Consider the following 23,311-nt stretch of genomic DNA (forward strand, 5'->3'; position numbering starts at 1 on the left):
GGTATACTCAGCCTCAGAAACTGATCGTAGACACGTCACAGCGGTTTTACAGAGACTTCGCCAACACCGCTTGTTTGCTAAACTGGAGAAGTGCACCTTTCATGCAAAGGAAGTGGAATTTTTAGGGTTCATCTTGTCACCCAACGGAGTTCACATGGACTCAAGAAAAGTGGATGCTATCACCAAATGGCCTTCCCCAACTTCTGTGAAAGGTGTACAGAGCATGCTGGGCTTCGCTAATTTTTACCGAAGGTTCATTCCTGAATTCTCTCGGGTAGTCCAACCTATCACGGCTCTTCTGAAAAAGAATAAAAAATTTGAGTGGACTCCAGAAGCCGAACAAGCCTTCCAAGAATTAAAAGCCAAATGTATCTCTGCTCCAGTCTTAAGGCATCCCCGTCCAGAACTTCCCTACATCGTCGAGACAGACGCTTCCAGTCTTGCAATGGGGGCGGTGCTGTCACAAAGAGGCCCCGAAACGCACCAGTTACACCCTGTAGCCTTTTGGTCTCGCAAATTTTCGGCTCCTGAGATCAACTACACAATTACGAACAAAGAACTCTTGGCAATTAAGTCCGCCTTTAAGGCCTGGCGGCATTATCTTTTGGGAGCCCGGCACACAGTAACTGTAATCACGGATCACCGTAACCTCCAGTACCTGAAGTCAGCTAAAGCTCAATCTTCGAGGCAACTACTCTGGGCTTTATTCTTCGCAGAATTCGATTTTGTAATCACATATCGACCAGGCGTTAGGAACGGAAAAGCAGACGCCCTTTCCCGGATAGGGGTAGACGAACATACAGCTAATCCGGAGCCGGTGCCAATAATTCCTGAACAAAAGATACTAGGAGCAATCAACACACTATCCCTCGAAGAGATTAAAGCAAGGGTCAATCAACTCATAACTCCCGAAGATTCATCGAATTGGCAATTGAAAGGAAAGGATTTTACAATAGATCAGAACCTATTGTATTTCCAAGGAAGACTATTCTTACCCTGCGTTGACTTACAAAAACAGGTCATAACCTGCTACCATGATTCTCTAATGGAAGGGCATCCTGGAGTTGCCAAAACCTCAGAGAAAATTAAAAGGCATTTTTGGTGGCCATCTTGGAGGAAGGATGTTAAAGAGTTTGTGGCTTCTTGTGGTATCTGCGCACAAAACAAGAGTCAGAAGGAAAAACCAGCAGGATTACTACGTCCAATAGACATTCCACCAGGCCCTTGGCACACGCTCTCGATGGATTTTATCACAGATTTACCCCCTTGCTCCGGATACAACACAATTCTAGTGATCGTGGACCTTTTTTCAAAAATGGCTCATTTTATCCCACTGAAGGCTTTACCTACAGCTTCCATTCTAGCCCGAGAATTTCTTGAAAACATTGTCCGGTTGCACGGTTTCCCTTCAGTACTAATCTCTGACCGAGGGAGCCAATTTATTTCCCATTTTTGGCAGAGTTGTTGTCGTTTAGCACAAATTGATGTACGACTTTCCACCAGCCATCACCCTCAAACTGACGGGCAGACTGAGAGAACTAACCAAACTTTAGAACAATATCTGCGCTGCATGTTGCATCAATCCGAGGGTACTTGGAAGGATGTCCTTTGGATTGCTGAATACGCTTACAATAATCCAATCCATTCTGGGACGGGAAAAACTCCTTTTTTCCTGCTGTATGGAAGTCATCCTCGAACCTCAAATCTGGACCCACCTCAAGCTCTCGGAACACCTGCTGTTGACCATCTGCATTCGACGATAACTCAAGCATTTAAAGAAGCCACAGCTCATCTTCAACGAGCTAAAGAATCATACAAAAAAGGAGCAGACCAACATCGAAAAGAGGCTCCTCAATATCAAAAAGGAGATCAAGTCTGGCTGTCCACTAAACATTTATCTTTAAAAGGGCCACGCACCTTCAACCCAAGATATTTAGGACCCTACTCGATCACGGCCGTGATTAACCCAGTGGCTGTCAAACTAGAATTACCTACTCGAATGAAGATACATCCTGTCTTCCATGTTTCTCTCCTGAAACCTGTGCAACCCGGAACCCGTTTGACTAAACCTCCTGAGCCAATCCAAGTTGACGGAGAATCCGAATTTGAAATTCGGGACATCTTGGACTCCAAAATTTCCAAATCAAAACTATACTACCTGATTGATTGGAAGGGATATGGACCCCAGGAGAGATCTTGGGAACCCTCAGAATATGTACATGCACCTCGTCTAGTCCGAAAATTTCATCGGGCTTTTCCCAACAAGCCAAAACCTCCGGAAAAGACAAGCTTGGGAGGGGCCTTGAGGGGGGGTGCTGTCATGACCGCAGCCTCCAAGGAGTCAGGTTTAGCCCAACTGCCTCGGAAGCTGGGTCACAACTTCATTTCCAGGCACCCATCTGCTCCCATAGGGGCCTTATGGACCTTGTCCTGGCGCCAGTGGCGCCAGGCTCATAAGGGGACCCAGTCCCGGCACAGGACGTGCCGGGCTCATGATGTAAGGAATGGTGCTTGGGTGGACCTACCTGCTGCAGACCATGCTGCTCACTCACCTGCAGGATGAAATCCTCATCCATCCATGGCTGGAACTACTTTACCTTCCGGGTGTGGCCAGCACCACTCCCTGGGACTGGATACTGGAATTATTCTTGAAGCTGGGACTTCTTACCTGGGCGAGGCTGCTGTGGAAGGAGACACCTAAGCACTCCAGTAAACTATTTAAACCACGCCCGATCATAGCAACGTGCTTCGCGTTATTCTGCAATAGCAGCAGGACGCTCACCGTGTCAGCTCCAGAGAATCTTCAACTTCTGCATCTGGGGAAGAGAAATCCGCAATCTTACCTTCCGAAATACCATCTTCGTCTTCAGCAGCATCTGAAAAGGGAAAAGAACACCAGGTTAGCACGAGATAAAAACCAGCGCAGCACTTACCCAGTCCATCGGTGCATCTCAAGCCACGGGCTGCAGCTTTCCATTTTTCCGGCACCCTGTGGAAGCAAAGACATTGGTTAGTAAACCTCCGTGAAACTTTCCTTACCTGCGCTGCATTCTTCTCGCCTCCGCCGACGCTGCTACTCGCATCTGCAAAACAAAAGGACATCATTAAGAAAGACAACTCCATCTATACGCACGTGTTTTGGGCAGCGCTCATCTTTCTCACTCCTCGGTGCATTCCTCGACATCCATTTTTCTACCCAGCTGCTTCTGCGACCTGAAAAAGGAAAAGACATTAAGAAGTGCTTTTAACTTCGAATTGACATTTTCTACTTTCTTGCCTGCAATACCTTCGCCATTCCATCGCTCTCCGGACCTCCATATTCAAGCAACCGCCGTTCGTGCTGCTAACAACGGCCTAGCTCCAAATCTTCATCCTCTGCAACCAAGAGGCTGGACAATTAACCAGTGAAGTAACTGGCTTCGGCGCCCCTGCACAGACGCAGGATGGAGAGCTCCGCTTTCACCTACATAAGGTGAGCACATTTAGCCTACGAACTACTTGGGAGTACCAGGAAGGGGAGGCAGCTTACCCAGTCAGGCTTATATATCCATATTAACCCCTTGCTCTCATAATTGCAGACACCTCACCCTTCAGATCAAGATCTCAGTGAGGAAAGGGCCTTTCCAGGGTGGCATTCGAGGCCTGCGCGTGACCCTAGAAGACTCTGAGAACCCCCAGCCCAGACCTGCGCCTCCGAGGGATTCAGGTGAGCGTTACAGTAAGTGCGTGCAAAGCGCTACCAGACTGCCTGACATCGGCAGTTGTCCCTCCCCTGTGCAACCCAGTAGGACGATTTCCGGATCCCACGGGATTGTTAGGCCCGTGATGAGGCTGATCTGTTCCAGGACTTCCTTCCAAAATCTTTCTGCCTTCGGACATGCCCAGAGCAGGTGGAACAGTGTTGCTGTGTCTGTGCAGCCTCTCCAGTAGGGTGGTGGTATGGCGGGGTTGCCCTTGTGTAGGATTTCCGGTGTGATGTACCACCCGTAACAGACCTTGATAGCCCCCTGTTTGTTTGTGACACACTTGGAGGTCTTGTGGGTTCTTGTCCAAATGCGGTTCCAACTAGCCATATCTAGTTCTCTGCCAATGTCCATCTCCCACCGTTCCATGTAGGGCTCCTTCGAATTTGGGTCAACCCTGTCTAGCAACCTGTACAGGGTTGAGATCTTCCCCCTGGGTGGGGTTGCTGTCAGTGTTTGCTCCAGCGCCGTGAGTTCTGTGTCCTCGCGTCCTCATTGGGTTGTGAGACAGCCAGTGTTGAATGTGGGCATATCTGAACCTCTCGCTTTCTGGGACCTGAAATTTCTTTTTACAGTCCTCGGAGTTAAGTAAGGTGTCCCCTTCAAAGAAGTCCGCCACCCTCTTCAGGCCGCCTGCCTTCCATTTGGGGAAGCCCCTTGCCCTATCCCAGGAGTGAAGACCGGGTTCTCCCAGATCAGGGACAGGGGGCCAACTGTGCTCTTGCAGTTCCACTTCCTAGCCGCTTGTTTCCAGCTGTTCACCGTGTTCCAGGTTGACGTGAGCGGCCCAGTGTTTGGAGGGCCCTTGGGCCAAGTGATATGTGGTAGGGATTCCAGTGGGTAGTGGCTCCAGTCTTCCTCCAACGTCAGCCATCGGGGTTTGTTAGTGACCTCTTGCCACGTGAACGCCACCGAGAGCTGCGCACCCAGACAGTATTTCTCAATTTCCGGGGCCCCCAAGCCACCCGATCTGGGGCTTCTGAGCAAGACCTTCCTGGCAACTCGTGGCTTCTTGCCCCCCCCCATATGAATTTCAGCATGTTTCCTTGTAGTTTCTGCCTAGCTTTCTTGGGGACTGACACTGGGAGAGCTTGACAATGATAGAGCAGTCTGGGGATCAGGTTCATTTTTAGTGCCGCAATCCTCCCCATCCAGGATATCTTCTGGTTTTGCCAGCGGGACATGTCCGATTGCAGTTCCTTGAATAGGGATGGGAAATTCAGTTTGTACGTGCGTTCTGCTAGCTTAGGTAGTCGGACACACAGATAGCTCAGGTGTGATTTGGCCCACGGATTGGGAGGCTGTCTGATAACACTTGTGTATAGGCGTGTTATAAATGTCATGTCATAGATCATATATCATAAAGAGTCTAGACTTGCTTTGGGAATGTTGATGCCCAGTGCTACTGACTTCTTGGGGTTGATTGTGAACCTGGATGCTGCTTTAAAGTTGTCCAACTCCTCCCCTAGCGCCGTCAGAGATGTGCCTGGCTGGGTAAGTGTCAGCAGCACATTGTCTGCTTACAGGGCTGCTTTATACGTTTCATTCTTGACTTTCAGACCCCTGATCGCGGAGCTCTGGCGGACCCTGAAAGCGAACGGCTCCATCGACAGCGCGAAGGTGAGAGGTGATAGGGGCCATCCCTGGCGTGTGCCTCTGGTGATCTCTATTTTGGGGGACATTGCTCCGTTGATTCTGAGGGATGTGGTGGGGTGCCGATAATTTGCCATTGTCCATTTCCGGAATTTGGGTCCCACCCCGTAATGCCGAAGTGTTTCTCCCATGAAGCCCCAGTCCAGCATGTCGAACATTTAGGGTCCACCTGAAATTGTCCTGGGTGTTGCGGCCCGGCATGAAACCTGTCTGGTCCGGGTGTATGAGCTCTGGAAGAGGTCCGGCGAGCCTACGTGCCAGGAGTTTTCGAGAAGATTTTAGAGTCTACATTCAGCAGGGCAATGGAGCGATACAATGAGCAGAGTTCCGGGTTTGCCCCGGGTTTCGGAATCAGGATCGTGACAGATTCTTCCATGGAAGGGGTGATGGAGCCTGTTTCCAGGAAGGTGTTGAAAAAAGATGCCAGGTGGGGGGGCCAGGAAGTGAGCATGCTTACTTATAGAATGGTGCGGGCAAACTGTCCGGGCCCGTGGCTGTATTCTTCATGGAACAAATCACCTCGGCCACCTCTTCCAGGGATATGGGCTCTTCCAGGGAGTCCATCCGTGGGTGGCGAGGCGTCTTAGGAGCCACTTGCAGATACTCGGCATGTACTTCCGCCGCTGTGGGCTCCTCTGACATCACTTCCCTGTGGTGCTCCGTCATGATGGCTAGCTTTTTGGCATCCAGGCAGCAGGGTTTCCCCTCTCTGTCCTGTAGGACTGTGATATTGTTCCTGGTGTGAAGTTTCTTCAGATTATGCACGAGCAGACGGTTGGCCTTGTTGCTGTTCAGGTAGTAATACCGCTTCGTGTATGTAAAGGCTCGGGCCATCCTGTCCGCTAGGTGCATTTCGAGGACTACTTTAGCTTTACGTAATTCGTTCCATGCCTTGGCCGTTGGCGCTTTTTGTTGTCAGCTGGATTTAAGGGGACTTGCCAGTAACCCTTTGTCAAAACAAGCGTTGATATAAACTTGGCCGAATCCAACTTCACCATCAGATCATCAATTCTTGGCATAGGATAGCTGTTTAATACCGAGACAGAGTTTGATTTCCGATGTCTATACAGAAACATCAGGACGGGTCAGGCTTTGTGACTAAAACAATAGGGGGGAGGACCAAGGACTCTCAGCGGGATCAATCATTTCCTCTATCTCCCTTTCGATGATTTTATTTCGGGTTTCAGGGAATCCTATAGGGTTTTTAATTAATGGTCTTCCCTGCCGGGGTTCAAATGTAATGGAAGAAATCAGTCACAAACTAATGCATTTCTAAGATCAGAGTCAGTAAGGAGGGCTGCCATAGGAACATTGGCATCCATACTATGGTATACCTTCCACTCCTTGAGCAGTTTCACATGATAGACTTGTGTTTTCTGACGTCTATCGAGTTGGGAGATAAGGTAATTCAAGGGCCTTTTTCCAAGACTTCACAGGGACCATACCATTTGGAAATCATCTTGTTCTCCGACATTGGAAGAAGAACTAAGACGGACTGTCCAACTGTAAAAGATCGGGTTACAGTGTGTTTTTTTTTATTGACAGTTCGCGGATGTTCTTCAGCTTGTCCCAGATGTATTTTTTACAATTTCTCTCGCCACTTTCGTATAGGTTCTCAGTTTCTGTGCGATTTGGGAAATTGGTAGATGGGCCTCCTCTCTTTCTTCTTGTGTTTCTTTCAGCATGCCTAACACATCCCGGGGTTCCCTCCCATATAGTATTTCAAATGGGAAATATCCCAGGGAAGCTTGTGGGGTGTTACGGAATGCGAACAATGCCCAGGGTATCATGACATCCCAGTTTTTCCTGTCTGTTTCCACCTGTTTCTGCAATATTCTTTTTAACATCTGCTTGAAACGTTCTATCAAGCTATCTGTCTATGGATGGTAGACCGACGTTCTTAAGGTTTTGATATTAAGCAATTCATTTACCTCTTGCATTAATCGAGACATGAAGGTAGTGCCTTGATCTGTGAGAATCTCCTTTGGAAATTCTACTCTCGATAGGAAGGGTAATAGGTGTTTTAACATTTACTGTATGGTTTAGTTATGCTGGGAAAAGGCTTCTGCATAACGAGTGTCATATTCCATGATCACCAGGGTAAAGCGATTTCCCACTGTCCTGTGATATCCATTGTTATTCTCAAGAACAGAATGTCGATGATGATAAGGGTTGTAATGGCGCTATCGGAACTGGAGTTGCAGCAATCTTGTGACAGATCACAGGTCAGAAAAATCTTTTTAACATTTGCAAAAACATCCGGCCAATAGAACTTGGTAATTTTCTGACCTTGGGCTTTTCCCACCTCTTGATGAGTTGTTGTCAGTTGTGAACGTGCTACTTACAAAACAATTTGCCTATGTGTTCAGGGAATAATGCGTTGTGTTTGACGTGTTCCCTCTGGTGTTATATCCCCCGATACAACAACCCCTTTTTTAAGAAAAAGGGACTTACTAGCTGTGTCCAGCTTCTTCACTGGTTACCTTGCTAAAGGCCTGTGCGTGCACCAGGTCAGTCCTCTGGGCAGATCAGGCAAGGGGGGGGCACATCTTCATCTCTTCCTGGCAGGTCTCTACTAGGGGAAGATTGGCCTCTCTGAACCCACTTGATCCTCTCTCCATTTGTTTGTGTACCTCAATCTCTTGGAGGACATGAAAATGTTTCTTTTTTAGTATGCCTTGTGCTACCTTCTCGCCCTCTTTTATAGTATAGGGATTGTTTCTGCGGTTGGGTACAATACATTTTATATCCCCTTGAATTCAGGAAACACAATTTACTTAGAAACACAATTTACTTGATGTATAAGCGCCTTACAAATGCACAATAAATAAATAAAATCAATGACGCCCAATGACATCCAAACCATATCTCCACACCAAGTCTGGTTTTGAGGCTAGTCTAATATAGGTGCTTTGGGGAAGGTCCAGGGTAAGGTCAGTGGGAATCAGGCGTCTTTCCCCGGGTGGAATGAAAATGTCTTCCGTACTTTGTAGATCAAATCTTATGGACTCTGGTAGGGCTTCCGTAGGGGCTTTGGGACCTGAGGCACACTTGACCCCATGCTGGTGAAATGTTAATACAAACTGTCACTGGCTGTGATACAGCTAAAATGAGATATCTGTCTGAGTATCATTATCGGAGGTCAGTAATTTGTTCTTCTGAGTTCCTTTTATTTAGTTCTTCCATTTGTTCAGTCCTTGAACTCATTTTATGGCAGAATGGTTTCACTGTAATACAAGTTTTCCTTACGTCTGTTAAATCTTTTGTGAGTAGTTGTTTAGTCAGGAGATGCATGAGATCATTGATGGGGATTGGAGAAATTGCATATTGTCTAATCTTGGCAGCAAGTTTCTGTTCGGTTAATTACGCATGGATACATGGAGGTTAACTTGACTGTTTGATCAAGATAAATACACATGAAAGACCTCCAGCAGTGTGAACATAGCATAGCATCATTTCAAACTGCAGGAGAACAACTGACAAATATAGAACTCAAATAAAAGTAAACACCTACATCACACAGATGTAGAACGCTGGTGCCATCTGATGCCATAACTACACTCCAACATAATTAGAACATCCAAGTAAATACACTAAAGCTATCACTATACCAGTTTCCTCCAGAATCAAGTCTGAAGGAGGAAAATTAATGATTTAGATCACTGCTTTGAGTGTTTTAAGCAAATTCTTTGAGTGAATGTTTTTCCACGACCTGGTGGTGGTTTTCCATTTGCTATGATATGCAATAATTACACTGAGCCCATCACCACTGTAATGGTCCTACAGTGCCCGACCTTTCAAAAAGGTGGTGTGTTGTGACCCCAGCACAGTGTTGCCAGGACGTGGTCTGTGAGAAGTAAAGAGAAGGTTTGGGTTTGGGGGTGAGGTAATGAGAAAGAGGGATTGGATAATAACTTGTACACATTCAAAGAGAAAACGATTGTGATGGGGTAAGAGGGAGGTATGGTGGTGGTTGTAGCGATGCATATTTATTATCTATAATTACTTATTTTTAAACCTGAAAGAATGACTCCAAAATGTACAGCTCGGTTCATAGTTGAGTTTACTCTGATTGCGATATTTAGACTGGACAATGTCTGGTACTAGATGTAGTTGGAAAGTTTATGCTTGATGGACTTGAGAGGTTCTCAGCAGCCCGTATATTGTAGAAGCTTTTACCAAATTACCTTGTAAAAAACTATTTCTGTAATGGGGAAGAGCACTAAGTTTGCCAATCCAGCTGACAGATGTGCCAGCGAAGAGTTGGACGTGTGTATGTAGGGAATACATTGGGTAGGCTGTGGGGTGGGGGAGAGGAGACATGATGGACTTGCACCCAGCATTGGATTCTATAAGCTATGAGTTAGATATAATTCACCATAATATGTTATTGACTGCAAGGTACTGCCTTCTATACCGGACACCATCACCACCCGTGAGGCATGGCCTCACATATACTGGTACTGTCGTCCTATCAACATTCATTCTGTTATATACAACTGTAAATGTTGATCACGGCAGGGTTATGCCCCAGATACCCATTATAGTCACTGTATGTAAGCCAGTATCTCATAGCACCATATAGCACCATAGAGCATTGTTTATCCAGCCATCGCCTCGTAAGCAAAGTTAACTCCTTACATGCCAAATTGGCAGCATGTTCTATGTTCATACCCATTTGTTGTTGAAGTCTTTATAATGTGCGGCTTACCAATGGAAAGATTGGCAGTGTAAAGTAACTGGGTCTTGTGTAACATGACTGCTGCAAGGGAATATGTAGTCTGACCATGTCACATAAGAGTCGTGGTTGCTGATTTCAGTACCATAGGTGATAACGAGACTGAGGGTGCGCTCAGCTTCATGAGTGGGGAAGGTGAATTGCTTGTGGAAATGTTCACCTGCTCTAACATGTTGCTGGCAAATTTATTTACAAGTGAATCAACTAGCTGAAGTTGTTAGTAATTACACATTCAGTGAAGAAAGATACTTGGTCAAGGTCTACCACCAGGTTATCGTGAAAATGTTTAAAGTGCTTTATACCAGATTGTGGATATGGACAATATTATTCATGATGATAGGAATTGGGACATTGACAAGTGTCTGAGAAACAAAGCATATGCAATCGTTCTCAACTAGTAGCAATCTATGGAGCTACATGTTTATTCTACTTAATAATGCTGCAACTACCCGGCCCACCTACCAGACCTCCAAATTTATTGGTTATAACCTCATGACCAAAACTGAAACCTGAAGAATACCATCAAGCACAATAGTCCACTGACCAGTGTCTGGGAGGTGGCCTCCATCCTCCGTCAGATTATTTCATGAACGATTGGAAAAGTCTGTCGTTGAAGCAGGTGCCTCTACTGCGCTGATCACCTGACCTGGACCCTTCTGAAAGGCTCCTGCCTGAACGCCTATCAGCACCGCCATTTTCTTTCGCGGACGTGGCTGTAACTTGACATTGCTCCCTCCTCAAAGTCCTCTGATCCTATACTCTATACCTCTTATCTTTAGTTCATCTAAAAGAGCTGCTGCCTCAGCAGCTCCCATGTTTCAGCCTAATGGTGGTCTTAGTCCTAGAAATGAATTTAACGGGAAAACAAATAGCACACTAATAATGAATTTCACATCAGCTGGAAAGAGAAGACCATGCATTACTATAAAAAGGAAAGGACAAATGTCACAATTACATCACATGCCCAGTGATAGATAAACCATAAGAAACAATACAATGAATCTATATAGATGGCCATATCATTATTCCTTTGATGCTGTTTGACTGTAGATGTTCCAAGACACCCATAAACAAGCCTGTTTGTGTTAATCTTTCATGTTATGTCATAAAACATGACAAGATATGCAGTCATAAGTTTCTGATCATATTGTACCCGTTTCCTTTTTTAGTATCAAACTAATACCGAACACTCAAAAAGGGACCATCTACACCCCTCTAATTACTGTTGTCTACTCTGATGTTCAAGTTAAGAACTTATTAACCCAAACTGTGGAGGTAAGTTCTTAAGGGATTTCTGCTCTTTCTCTCACATATTCACAAAGAGGGTGGGAGGTCCAGCGGGTGGCTGAATGTGACCTATCTTGTTCTACATGTTAAATTGGGTATTAGAATGTTCTGTATTCATTCATTGCTTTTCCTTTTTTATATATAACTTTTTATTGTTTTCAAATTAAACACATAAAACAAACAAATGGTTGCCAGAGCTTGGTTACACATTGTCGAAAATATAACAATAAAATAAAGACTTAAATCGTGGTGGCATATAAAAGACCCTGAATCATTGAACAGTTCAGCCTTGTACCTGGCCGTGTTACAAGGCCAGGTACAAGGCTGCGGTGGGTGGGTGGGGGAGGGATACCAGCCTTGTATCCCCCACCCACCCACCCACCGCATACCTTTTGAAATTTCTGGGGACAGCCCCTGGCAGTTTAAACACGCCTCTCTAAGAACGCACACCTGTCGACCTCTGCGTACCAGCGACTGTGTCTTGGACGCTCTACCGATCCCCACATTGCAGCAATAAGCCTCTTTGCCAGTCCCAGCGTTACAGACAGAAATATTTTTTCGTACCTGGTAAACCCCACCACCCCCAAATACCCAACAGCACCAGCTTTCGGTCACATGGGACCTGGGACCCCAGCACAGAGGTTAACCTATTAATGCACTTCCCCAAGTAGACCTGGATTAATTCACAATCCCATAACGTGTGGTAGAAGGTGACTTCCCCTCCTACCCCCTCACCTCCAGCATGTGTTGCTATCCACTACCCCCACTGAGCCAGGGCAGCACGTGAATAATATGCCTGATGCAGTATTTTATATTGGATTAAGCGAAGCCTGGCTGGTTTTAAGATTTCCCGTGGGAAGATGAGTGCTTCTACCCATTCCCCTGGATCCACTGGTCAGACACCTCTTTCCCATCTTTCCTTGTGTTGGGACAGCTCTTGACCCCCCGAACTCCGTCAATACTTGGTATAACGTTGAAGTGACCTTAATGACTAATCGGTCAGGGAAAAGATTGGTTTCTAGGGGGGAACACTTTTCAGAACTCCTCCTAAAATGGGGAACTGGGAACCAATTTCATGCGTTAGCTGCAAATGTCAGTATTGCTTGTTGTTTGGTAACTCAAAGGCGTCCTACAAAGCATCGAACGGAACAATTCGCCCCCATCCCACACCAAATCTGCCAGCGCTCGCACCCCCTGCTCCTTCCAGCTTGTGAAGTAGCCCATTTTGAGTATTTTTTTGGGAGGACCTATTGTTCCAGAGGAGCTGGTCCAGCATTGGTTTCTCTCCCCATCCTATGTGATGGTGTGCATCTGCCCATACCTGCCGGATATGTAGTGTCATCAAGAGTAGCACCCCTTTACAACCCCATACAGCTCTTGCTTGGGTGATATCTGTCCCATCCCGCCCTCATTCATAGCTTCACTAAAATGAGCCATGCGCAAGAATTTCACACACACACATGCAGTCACATGCAATGTTTACTTGATGTGAGAGTTTGTGGCACAAAGTTGTAGCATGTGCACTTTTTAATCATACAAGTAATAGTACCTCAAGTTATTGGAGTGCATGTCTCAGGTCTGTCACTTTAAATTGTAAATAGATACGAATTTCCAAAATTATGCCTTTGTTTACAATTGTCCTCAAAGTTGATTGTTTAACTACTGTTCACAATGTTGAACCACACATTAAAATCATTGGATGGAATAACAAAACTTGGGGACATAAATTCCTTGACGTGAACATTATCATATAGGTTGTTGGATATGTTTCAGACCTACAGACCGATGAAACAAGCAAAAGGAACTAACAAGTTCCCTTGGTAACCTTCCATTTTTAAAATCGAGTCCCCACGCAAGAAAGATGTTTGTTATAACAAGCATACGGTTTTTCATAAATAATAATCGGAGCCAATAAGCATTTGAAAAAAAACATTGTGACCCAGAGCTAACCCAACACCTCTGCTGTTTGAATATTATAAACAGATCTTCAAGATGTACTCAAAACTAACAGTTTCAAGAAAATGGGAAACGTGAAAGTTCAAGCTACCAAAGATCAGAAACACAAAATATACGCGAGATTACCAGAAATATTGGTTGCCACATTCCAGTATGGTTCAACAAACCTATGTTTAAGGAAATGTGTTAAATTTGTTTTGGAGAACAATAATATATATCAAAATACCAGCATTTTCTAGGCTCTGAGAATGCTTATAATTGAGTGAAACCCTCGTTGGCTCGGTTGTACCATCAATGTTTACTTTGATGGCACAAAGGATATAGTTTCACTTTTACCAACCTCATTTGCACGTCTTTGTTGCATTTTTTGCGTTGAGCAAGGATTATTTGTTGAAATAAGAAATTTATTTTTACCAAACTACTCAAATTGTTGAGAACATGCCACAGAATAACCATTTTAAAAAAGGGGTTTGGATGGTCTTACCATTAATTGGGGCTCTATTCGACATTGGCTTTCCAGTGATGTGACACACAATAGGAAGTTCATTGTTTATTATTGCTTAAGGTACTGCCTGGCCTCCCCTTCCTGCTCCCCTACTCTATATATTTCTGCCTACAGAGAGATTTAGCTTGCTGCCAGAGTTAAGGAAGTTGCATATTAGCCAGAGCTCCTGCTGTCAACCAGCTATGATGCTGAATGAGTCCACCCTGGAGAAAGCTCTGTTAAATCAGCTTTCATTTTGTAGGAGCTATGTAGCAGTCTATGTCGCAGAGAGATATTTTTTGAACATTGCTCTTAAGAGCATGTTTTCTTTCCATGTTACTTTTATATTTATTTTATTTTCACATGGGATATTGGGGTGAGATTTATTGAATGATGTTTTCAAGATCGGCTTCTGGTTCCATCATGCTTTTACGCTGATGTTGTTTTTCACTTTTGTGCTCTATTGTAGTGGGGTTTTATAATAAAAATAGATGGGTTTCCAATCTAGGACATTAATTTCAAGCTGTGGTTTTAACAATACAAATGGTTAAAGAACTACACAGAACAAAATACAATAATCATAACAAACATGGGATATGAGAAAGAAACAAAAAGGGGTGAATCGCAGCAACGCAGATAAGATATCGTAACAGCAGATGAAAGGCAACAGGGCACAGACAAGGCGGCCATCTGAATCAAAGAAGTCATACATCAGTGCAGACAAATTGCTCTGACATCATATCAGAAAGAAGCATCTCAACAGTTGCGGCTTAACAGCCTGTGTGGGACATTTCTCACTAACCTCATGAAGGGGAAGCCAGGTCACAACATGCTTGTTCATAGAGCCAGAGAAATAGCACAAACCTTTTCCGCTGCTGCCATCTCCCAATCCTTATACCACCTGACATTGACCTGGACCCTTCACCGTCTTCCAGCTTCTGGCCAGAGCAATGTGAGCAGCCAGCAACAAGTGAGTAAACAGATCTAGGTCCCCTCATAGGGTAGGCTGTTTTCACCAGTGCACCTAGCAGAATCATCAGGGGGTCCATAGGAAAAAAGGACCAGTTATATCCTTGATCAAAGCCAGCACCTCCTTCCAGAAGAGCTGGACCTCGAAACAGGTCCACTAAAGGTGAAAGAAGTCACACCTCTGGCCCCAATCCTTTCAACAGATGGAAGGATTCATTTTATTAAGGACATTTGGATACATGTACCATTGGTACAGGATTTTGTGCGCGCTTTCCTTGTTCGTCATGCACCGGGATAGTGTGGCAGACCTCACAAAGAGCCTACCCCAGGTTTCGTCGGGAACCGGACTGCCTCGGTCCTCCTCCTATCGCAACATAGAGGGGAACCGGGCAGCCAGATCCAATCTTTCCAAGAGTCTGTATAATATAGTGACTTTTTTTTTAGGGAGGCCATCTGGCACAGTAAATTCCAACGCAGTAGGTGAGCTGGTCCCTGCCTGCAGGGTCATGGGGTTAGTGATCCAATATCTAATTTGACGATATCCAAAGCGTTTTGATTCAGAGACGCCAAACAACTCCCTGTAATCCTCAAACGTGAGAGATTCTCCCACACGATAGAGGTGGTTCAAACGGTCCATGCCGCCTCTGGACCAGGCCCTGATGGACCGCAAAGTGAGCCCAGGAGAGAAGCGATGGTTCCCAAAAACCAGAGAGAGGGGGCCAAAGTCACGTCCAGGCGATCTCCTGATATTGTCCCAGTGTAGTAGGTAGTAGGTGAAAGATTTAAAGGTAACCGGGAAATTGGCCCGACGGAGCCCGTAAAAGGATGGCATCAACTTTATGCCCAGGTAGTCAAGAGTGTCATTTTCCTAACAAAATGGTAACTCTCGCTGAACCCTGGCCATATTAGCAGGGGATTCTGAGATATTCAGTCCCTTGGACTTGTCGTAATTTATAGAAAAGCCTGAGAAGCGTTCAGACAACCCAAGTTCCAGCTTTAGGGCCCAGAGGGTCGACATTGTGTGCAACATCATTAATAGGATGTCATTGGCATAGATGGCCATTTTATGCTTGACCCCACCCACAGGGATTCCCGAATATCTAGATCGGCCCGTATGCTGATCACCAAAGGATCCATCACCAAAACAAAAATCAGGGGAGAAAGCGGGCATCCCTGCTGTGTTCGCCTGGAGATGGAAAATGATCACGAGCCACCATCCATTGATACGGATTCTGGTCCTCGGGGAGTGGTTGCAGGCCATAATAAGTCTGACAAAGACCCGAATCCAAACGTCTGCAATGTTAACAGGATGAACCTCCGGTCAATCCTATCAAAGGCCTTGTTGGGTTTCAGCGCCAGCAAGGTCCTCGGCAGTCAATCCCTTCTAACATTCTCCATCACATTGATAGCCCGCCTGATGTTATTGTGTGTGCTACAACCAATAATGAATCTGGTTTGTTCCGGAGGGACCAAGGAGGGTAGGACATACATCAGCCTAGTGGCAAGGATCTTGGAGTATATCGTGGCATCGGTATTAAGGCGAGAAATTGGGCAATACGAGCCGCATGAGGTGGCATCTTTACCTGGTTTAAGAATCAAGGAAAGCAAAGATTCCTCCATAGAAAGACACCTTGCCCTAGGCACGAAAGGAATTAAACAGGCCAGTTAGCGCGGTCAGCAATTGAGACTTAAATGTGTTCTAAAAAAAGAGGTGCAAGTCCGTCCGGGCCTGGGGCCTTCTGATTTAAGAGCGAGTTGATGACAAGCTCTGTTTCCTCTGTTGTGATAGGAAGTTCCAGGCAGTCCTGCAACGCTTGGGAGAGTCTGGGAACCGTAAGCGGGGTGAAATAAGAGTCCATGTCAGGTCTCTCGGCAGCTAATAACTCCACATAGAAATGCAAAGACTTTGTGCTTTTACTCTTCTGTAAAATGCAACACCCCATTTCCATCCCTAATGCCCGTGATATGATTCCTATTCTTCTACTGGTACAGCTTGTAGGCCAACAACCTATTGGCCTTGTTGCTTTGGGCGTAGTAAAATTGTTTCGTGGTTGGATGGAGTTGCCAACTCCGGAGGCCATCGATGCCTCTCGGCTAGACCTGGCTAGTGAGAGCTCCCTAGCATGGAGCAACTCTCGCTCGTGCACTTTAGATTGCAGATGCTCCCTCTCTTGGGCTCAGGATTTAAAATAAGCAGCTGACCGATTTATAAAGTCCCACCTTATAACAGCCTTCATTGCATCCCACAGGACGCCAGGAGAGACACCCGCCTCATTTTCCCTGAAGTAATTGTTGATTGCCATCACAATTTCCTCCCGAATCGTAGGGTCTTGAAGCAGGGGATCAGAAAGTTTCAATTTGCGATGGCAAGTAGGTTGCAACCTATCAACCCGCAACTGCAAAGAGACCATGGAATCATCAGAAAACAATATGGTGCCAATAACATTGCTTGAGACACAGGGAAGCAAGGTACAAGAAACCAAGAGGAGATCGATTTGGGAAAAAGCCTTTGTTTGCATAAGAATAGTGCAAATACTCACTTTCTTTTTTTAAATCTTTATTTTTGTTGCACCCAGATAATACAAACACTTAGATGTAATACTGATAGGTTCATACATTATACAATATCAATTACTTTTCTGATTCTGAATGTTCTTGCTCGGCCTTTTCCAGCAGGTACAGTTTGTATCTTTCCCATATATTCTTTGGTCGGGATACAGGTAATAGCGAGCCTATGTATAATTCTTCCATATCGTTTGCCTATACCATGTCTCTATCCTAGTCCGCCTTGGTTGGTGGATTTGCACTTTTCCATTTGATCAGGATCGCCCTTTTGGCTAGGAGCAGACTTAGGTTCAAAAGTTTACGCCATATCGGGTTCATTTTCTCGACTACCCCCAACAAGCACATCCGGGAGGTCCATTCCACTGGTTGATCTGCCATCCCATCTAGGGCCAAACACACCTCCTCCCAATATCTCCTCAGTTTTACACATGCCCATAACATATGGTAAATGTTTGCATCTTCTGTATTGCATCTCGGGCAATTCCCAGACATGGTCAGATACATATGTTTGAACTTTACAGGGGTGTAGTGTGTTCTTTGTATTATCTTAGTGAATTAGCCTGTATCTAGAATTACATGAAATCTGCTTGGTAAGTGCGCAGAGTCGGGACCATTCGTCGTCTTCAATTTGCTGCCCCAGGTCTTGTTCCCACTTGGTCTTAGTTGTGCGTTGCACTTTCGGGCGTGTCTGGAGTATAATCCTATACAGTGCTGATGCCGTGATCTTTTGGGATCCCCCGTGAACATATATCCCAATCCCATATTCAGCGGTGGTTCATTAGGGAAGGCAGGGCATATACTTTGTATGACTGATTGTATCCGGTCATATTGTTGTCTGGTCCTGTGCGTATTCCCCCACTACATCTTTGATATCTTCCCACTGAATAAAGTGCCCATCAGTGAATAGTTGACCCCATTGTGATATGCCCCTGGAGTTCCAGTGGCAGACTACTTCCCCATCTATACTGAAGTGTGTTTGGGGGTCGCCCCAGAGCGGCATACTCGGGTGGTATAGCTTATCAGTGGCAAATATATCAACTATTTTAGCCCATGCCGTGATCACCACCTGCGAGGGTTTTATAGCGTTATAATGCTTGGGGGTTGGCCTCGTAATTTTATGGAGCGCCATTGTGGCTTCCTTTTCCGGCTGGCTCGGCACGGGGCCCGCCGGGTTCAGAAATAATGTAGCCCATTGGGCAGCATATTGTGCCTGTGATGTCAAGTTGTATAATTCCAGGTCTGGTGCCATCAGACCGCCCCTTGGATAGGCATCAGTTAGCACCCCCCAGCTCACCCTAGGGTGACCTCCCCATACAAATGAGACACATGCGCTAGACATCTTAGTGAACAAGGCTCGCCCCGGCCAGACCGGCACAGTGCTAAATAGATAAAAAAGCTTCGGGAGAATTATCATTTTTACTAATGCGATCCTACCCATCATTGAAATGGGGAGAGCACTCCAACGCCTCAATTTAATACATAGAGCATCTGCCAGCAAGTTATAGTTTAGTGCTTGCGATAAGTGAGCCGTCCTAGCAATAAACGCGCCCAGATACAGAATATGCGTCGGGCACCACATTAGACCATGCAGGTCACATGGTTTAATCGTATTCTCAGTAATGGGGAATACTTCTGATTTGCTGGGGTTCAGTCGTAGGCCCGAAAATCTACCAAACCGCTCTACTTCTGCCAGGACCCTCCCCAATGTTCTGTCTGGATCTTTTAGGTATAGCAAAATGTCATCTGCATACAGATTTATAATATGCAGTTTACTGCCTATCCTTAGCCCATATGCGCTGTAACGTGCCCTCAGTATGTCCGCCAATGGTTCTATTATTAGGGCGAACAGTAGTGGTCACAATGGGCATCCCTGTCTAGTGCCCCCTCGTAGTTCAAGCTTTTCTGTTAGGGTTCCATTCTGGCCTGAGGACCTGTATATAGTAATTGTATCAATTTCAGGAAGTTTGGACCGAACCCATAATTTCGCAGTACCCCAAATAGAAAGGGCCAGGATACCGTAACAAATGCTTTACGCATGTCCAGCGAAACGGCTATAGCCTGCTGATCAGAGGGTGTTGTAGTCAGGATTCCATGGCACCTTCTGATGTTAGTGGCCGTGGATCTACCCAAAATGAACCCTGCCTGATCCTCGTGGACCATGTATGGCATCAATGGTGTTAGCCTAGTTGCGAGTATTTTAGCTAAGATCTTTGCATCTGTAATTATTAATGACAGTGGTCTATAAGACCCGCAATCCTCTGGGGGTTTCCCTGATTTGAGCAGTAGCGTTATTACTGCCTCTCTTGTAGTCTCAGGGAGCTCTCCCTTATCTAGGGCTTCGGTCCACACCGCCTGTCTGGGTACTAACAGATGTTTAAACTCCTTATAAAACTCTGCACCAAGGCCATTAATGCCGGGGGCTTTCCCGTTGGGGAGTGCCTCAATTGCCTCCACCACTTCCGCCTCAGTTATCGGCATCTCCAATAACTCCCTGGTATCCTCCGCTAGGAGTGTCGTTGGGATTTTGGGAGAGATAATGTTCAATCTCTGCGTCCGTAGCGTCGGATTAAGGTGAGTAAAGTTCTTCATAAAATGTGTGGAATATGTCGTGTATCTTGTCCCGATCAGTGGTGACCGAGCCATCCGCTGTTTGGATACATCGGATATCTGTTGATCCCTTATCTCCCCTCAGTATCGCATTCCACTTCTTTGCACGTGAACCGCAAGGTCTTGTGTATCAAGATTGCTGTACCTCTAGCCCTTTTGGAATACGTTGTGAAATATTGGTGTGATCCCCAATTCGGAACCAGTTCACCCCCCCTGTTGTGGCCCCACATGCGTCTCTTGTAAGAAAACAATCTTGGGGGTCTGTCTGTTAATGTATGCTATAATTTTCCGTTTCTTAACTCTGGAACCCAGACCTCGAACATTCCAGCTCATTACTTTAATGTCATCAATGCCTGTTTCAGCCATTACCTATGAAGTGATCATGAACGTGTGTTTGCAAATATTTTTTTACAATACTTTCCTCAGAATTTCCAGTGTACATTACCTGTGTGCTTTTTATTTTCTTCCCCTTCATAACATAACTCTCACCCATCATATAAAACTCCTCCCCTACCCTCTCCCTCACAGTTCCCCTAACTTCAACTGTGCTTTTAGGATCCCAACCCTTCCCTCCCTCCAACTGAGTGTGCACCTGCTTCAGGGGGGCCTGCGGCGATTCCCAGTGCCTATGCCATTCTATACCTTGTGTAAGGGTGACCGGTTCCATTAGTTGCTCTCACACATGTTGTTGTCTGTGGGGAACATTTCAATGCAACATACCACACTTATTGAAACATTACTGCCCCCACATAGAGCTGCCCCCAAAAGGGGGAGCCGACATTTCTGGACCTATGCTTCATTAGTTAAACATTCTGCTAATGCACAACCATAAAGACTACTCGTTTTCATTCACTTCAGTGTTCCTCGACGGAGTGGGGATACGTGTCTCAATAAAGTTGGCGGCTTCCTCAGGGAAGGTGAAGAAGTGGATCTTGTTTTGATATTGAATTTTAAGTCAGTAAAGCATGGCATACTGGACCTGTCGTTCCCGGAGCAGTTTCTTAACCCCATTGAAAAGTTTCCTCCCTTGCTGTACCGCCAGTGTGAAGTCTGGAAAGATCTGTATGACGTTGGCTTCCCATCTCAGCTCCTGCTTTTCCCTTGCCGCTCTCACTATCAAGTTCCTGTCCCTATAGTTCATCACACGAGCTATGATTGGACTAGGGTATGCTCCTGGTTTCGGTTTCGGGCCAAAGACCTATGAGCCTGTTCAATAATGAACATTGGTGACCTCTGTTGGGGAGAATTCTCTCTTTAGGCTGAATTCCCTAACCTAGTGAGTCCCCCAGCAGCTTTGCTGGATTTCTGGAGTTTGTTTTTTTCTCCTGCCAAAAGTGAGACTCTTTTTCTCCCACTCTTGGACATGATTTATGGTGTTCCTTTGACTGTTTGTGTTTTATGGGCTATGGGGTCCTTTACTCCATAGGGTCTCATGTGTTTTTACTATGTGTGTTACACAGCACCCTCCGTGCAGTAACACAGGAGTGTCATAGTGACACCCCACATAGACTCCATACCCTGGGACTGACTACTGTCTCCCAGGGCATGTCAAGTCACCATTGGCTTTACTAGTCCCAAATTATTAACAGAAACCGGTACAATCCATCCTATTGTGGACGTACTGGTCGGGGCAATTCGATTGCCCCGGGGTCTGTTAGTCGAGGGGGCACGTCCTCCGTCCCCCCTGATCGTGTTTTGGCTGGTGGCAGTGGATACTACTTTTTATATTCGACCGCGAATATATCCCTATGGGATTTTCCCATTGTTCGAGGCTACCAACTTTAATTATTTAATTCTCATAGCCTCGAACATACCGCCGATTTATTCAATTAATATTAATTCGCTGGTTGGTATTTATTGCCAGGGCACGATTCTAAAATGGCGTTTGTGTTCTCTTCTGTGACTCCAACCCAAGTCGAGCTCTTTGTTCCACTTTTTGGCGGGCTTCTCCACAGAAGCCTCCAAAAGTGGTGCCACTCTGTCTGGGTACCACAGGGGGTGTGGGAGGGGGTTTAAGCACCCTGGACTGAGTTACCTTGGTAACTCAAGTCGCACTCTTGTGTGATTGGCCCCACTTAGCATGTTTGATTAACAGCTAGGCTGAGTGAATGGGGGTTTTCTGCATAAAAGCAGGGCTTTGGGGACTGGAACCGACTCACCACTTCTGACGACAGAGAAGATCTCCCGACTGGAGAGGCTTCTTCCCCTGACTGGTGGGCACAACCAGTTTACCTTCTTCTTTTCGCATCCCAGGCCGTCTTGTGGTCGAATTGCCCGTGCCAAGCACCCCGGCAACCGGATAGTCACTTACCACTGGACCGCGAATAAAAAGGACCGCTCCTTTTACCTGAGAACTCCGCGGCTGGTTTCTTCCGTGGCAGTGCAACGGACTCCTGTCTTCCTCCCCGACGAGATCCTCTCTTCCCCCGGACGAAGCACTGACTTGCATCCGCTGCCAGGAACAACTGCCCCCGCTGGAGGCTTCTCACCACTTTAAGGTACCGTGTCCGCCAGGCCTCCCTTTCTAAAGATTGCTACAAGGTAATAATAATCCCTTAACCTTCTGGACTGGGTTAGCTGCCTTGACCTTCTAACGGGTCCCTTTCTTTTGGTCCAACTCTTTTTTTGAACATTTGCAAGACTCTTGTGCACTTCAACCGTGTGACCTTGGACACATTTCGTTCTGATCCTCTTAAAGTGGATCCGGCCTTCTGAACTCTAACTTCATGGTTTTACTTGGCTCCCTCTCTTGTTTTGTTCTTATGAAAAGGGTTGGGATCTGTTTCATATTATACTCTGCTTTTCTCTCCCTTTTAAAATGAATTCTTAGAATGCCATCTGCGTTAAGCGCTCACTGCTGTCTGAAAATAAGTGGGGCTTTACTTAAAACTTGTTTAAAATTCCTCTAAGGGAGTGTATATCTTTTAGTGACCGTGTTTTTGAATTGCTTACTATTGGTGCCTGTGTGTTTTTCTAGATGTGGTTTTAAATAAATAATTATGTCTCTTTTACACCAAGCTCTGGTCAGTGTTTACTTGTTCTACTGTGCTCTTCTGACCTATTGTGAATAATCTGTATAGTGCCAAACTCTTCTTGAGGGAAGTCTGACTGCTCAGCCACAGTTACCAAGGGAATCTGTGTTGTAAAGACTGCTACCAAGTGGGTTTACTGCCAAACATCTGTAGTCTTAAATCTTTTGCAGTGGTCCCAGAGGGAACTGCACAGGTTTCTGCCTAACAACCACCCAGGGTCCCCCAGCAGTGTGCGCAGGAGGGCCTCTACTCCCTTTTCCATGGAGCCCTTCATCAT

The 23,311-nt window shown here is 45.8% G+C and overlaps 1 protein-coding gene across 1 annotated transcript in view; it reads left to right on the forward strand.

Annotated features, from left to right (window-relative positions):
- Positions 1-23,311, forward strand: part of TMEM67 (transmembrane protein 67) — a 2,125,990-nt gene that overhangs the window by 1,221,196 nt on the left and 881,483 nt on the right. The window contains exon 14 of the mRNA XM_069621352.1: positions 11,304-11,409. Coding sequence (XP_069477453.1) covers positions 11,304-11,409 — 106 coding nt within the window. The remainder of the gene's footprint in view (positions 1-11,303; positions 11,410-23,311) is intronic.

This window comes from Ambystoma mexicanum, chromosome 5q (genome assembly GCF_040938575.1).
Source record: "Ambystoma mexicanum isolate Mex_15411 chromosome 5q, UKY_AmexF1_1, whole genome shotgun sequence".
NCBI classification, from domain to species: domain Eukaryota; kingdom Metazoa; phylum Chordata; class Amphibia; order Caudata; family Ambystomatidae; genus Ambystoma; species Ambystoma mexicanum.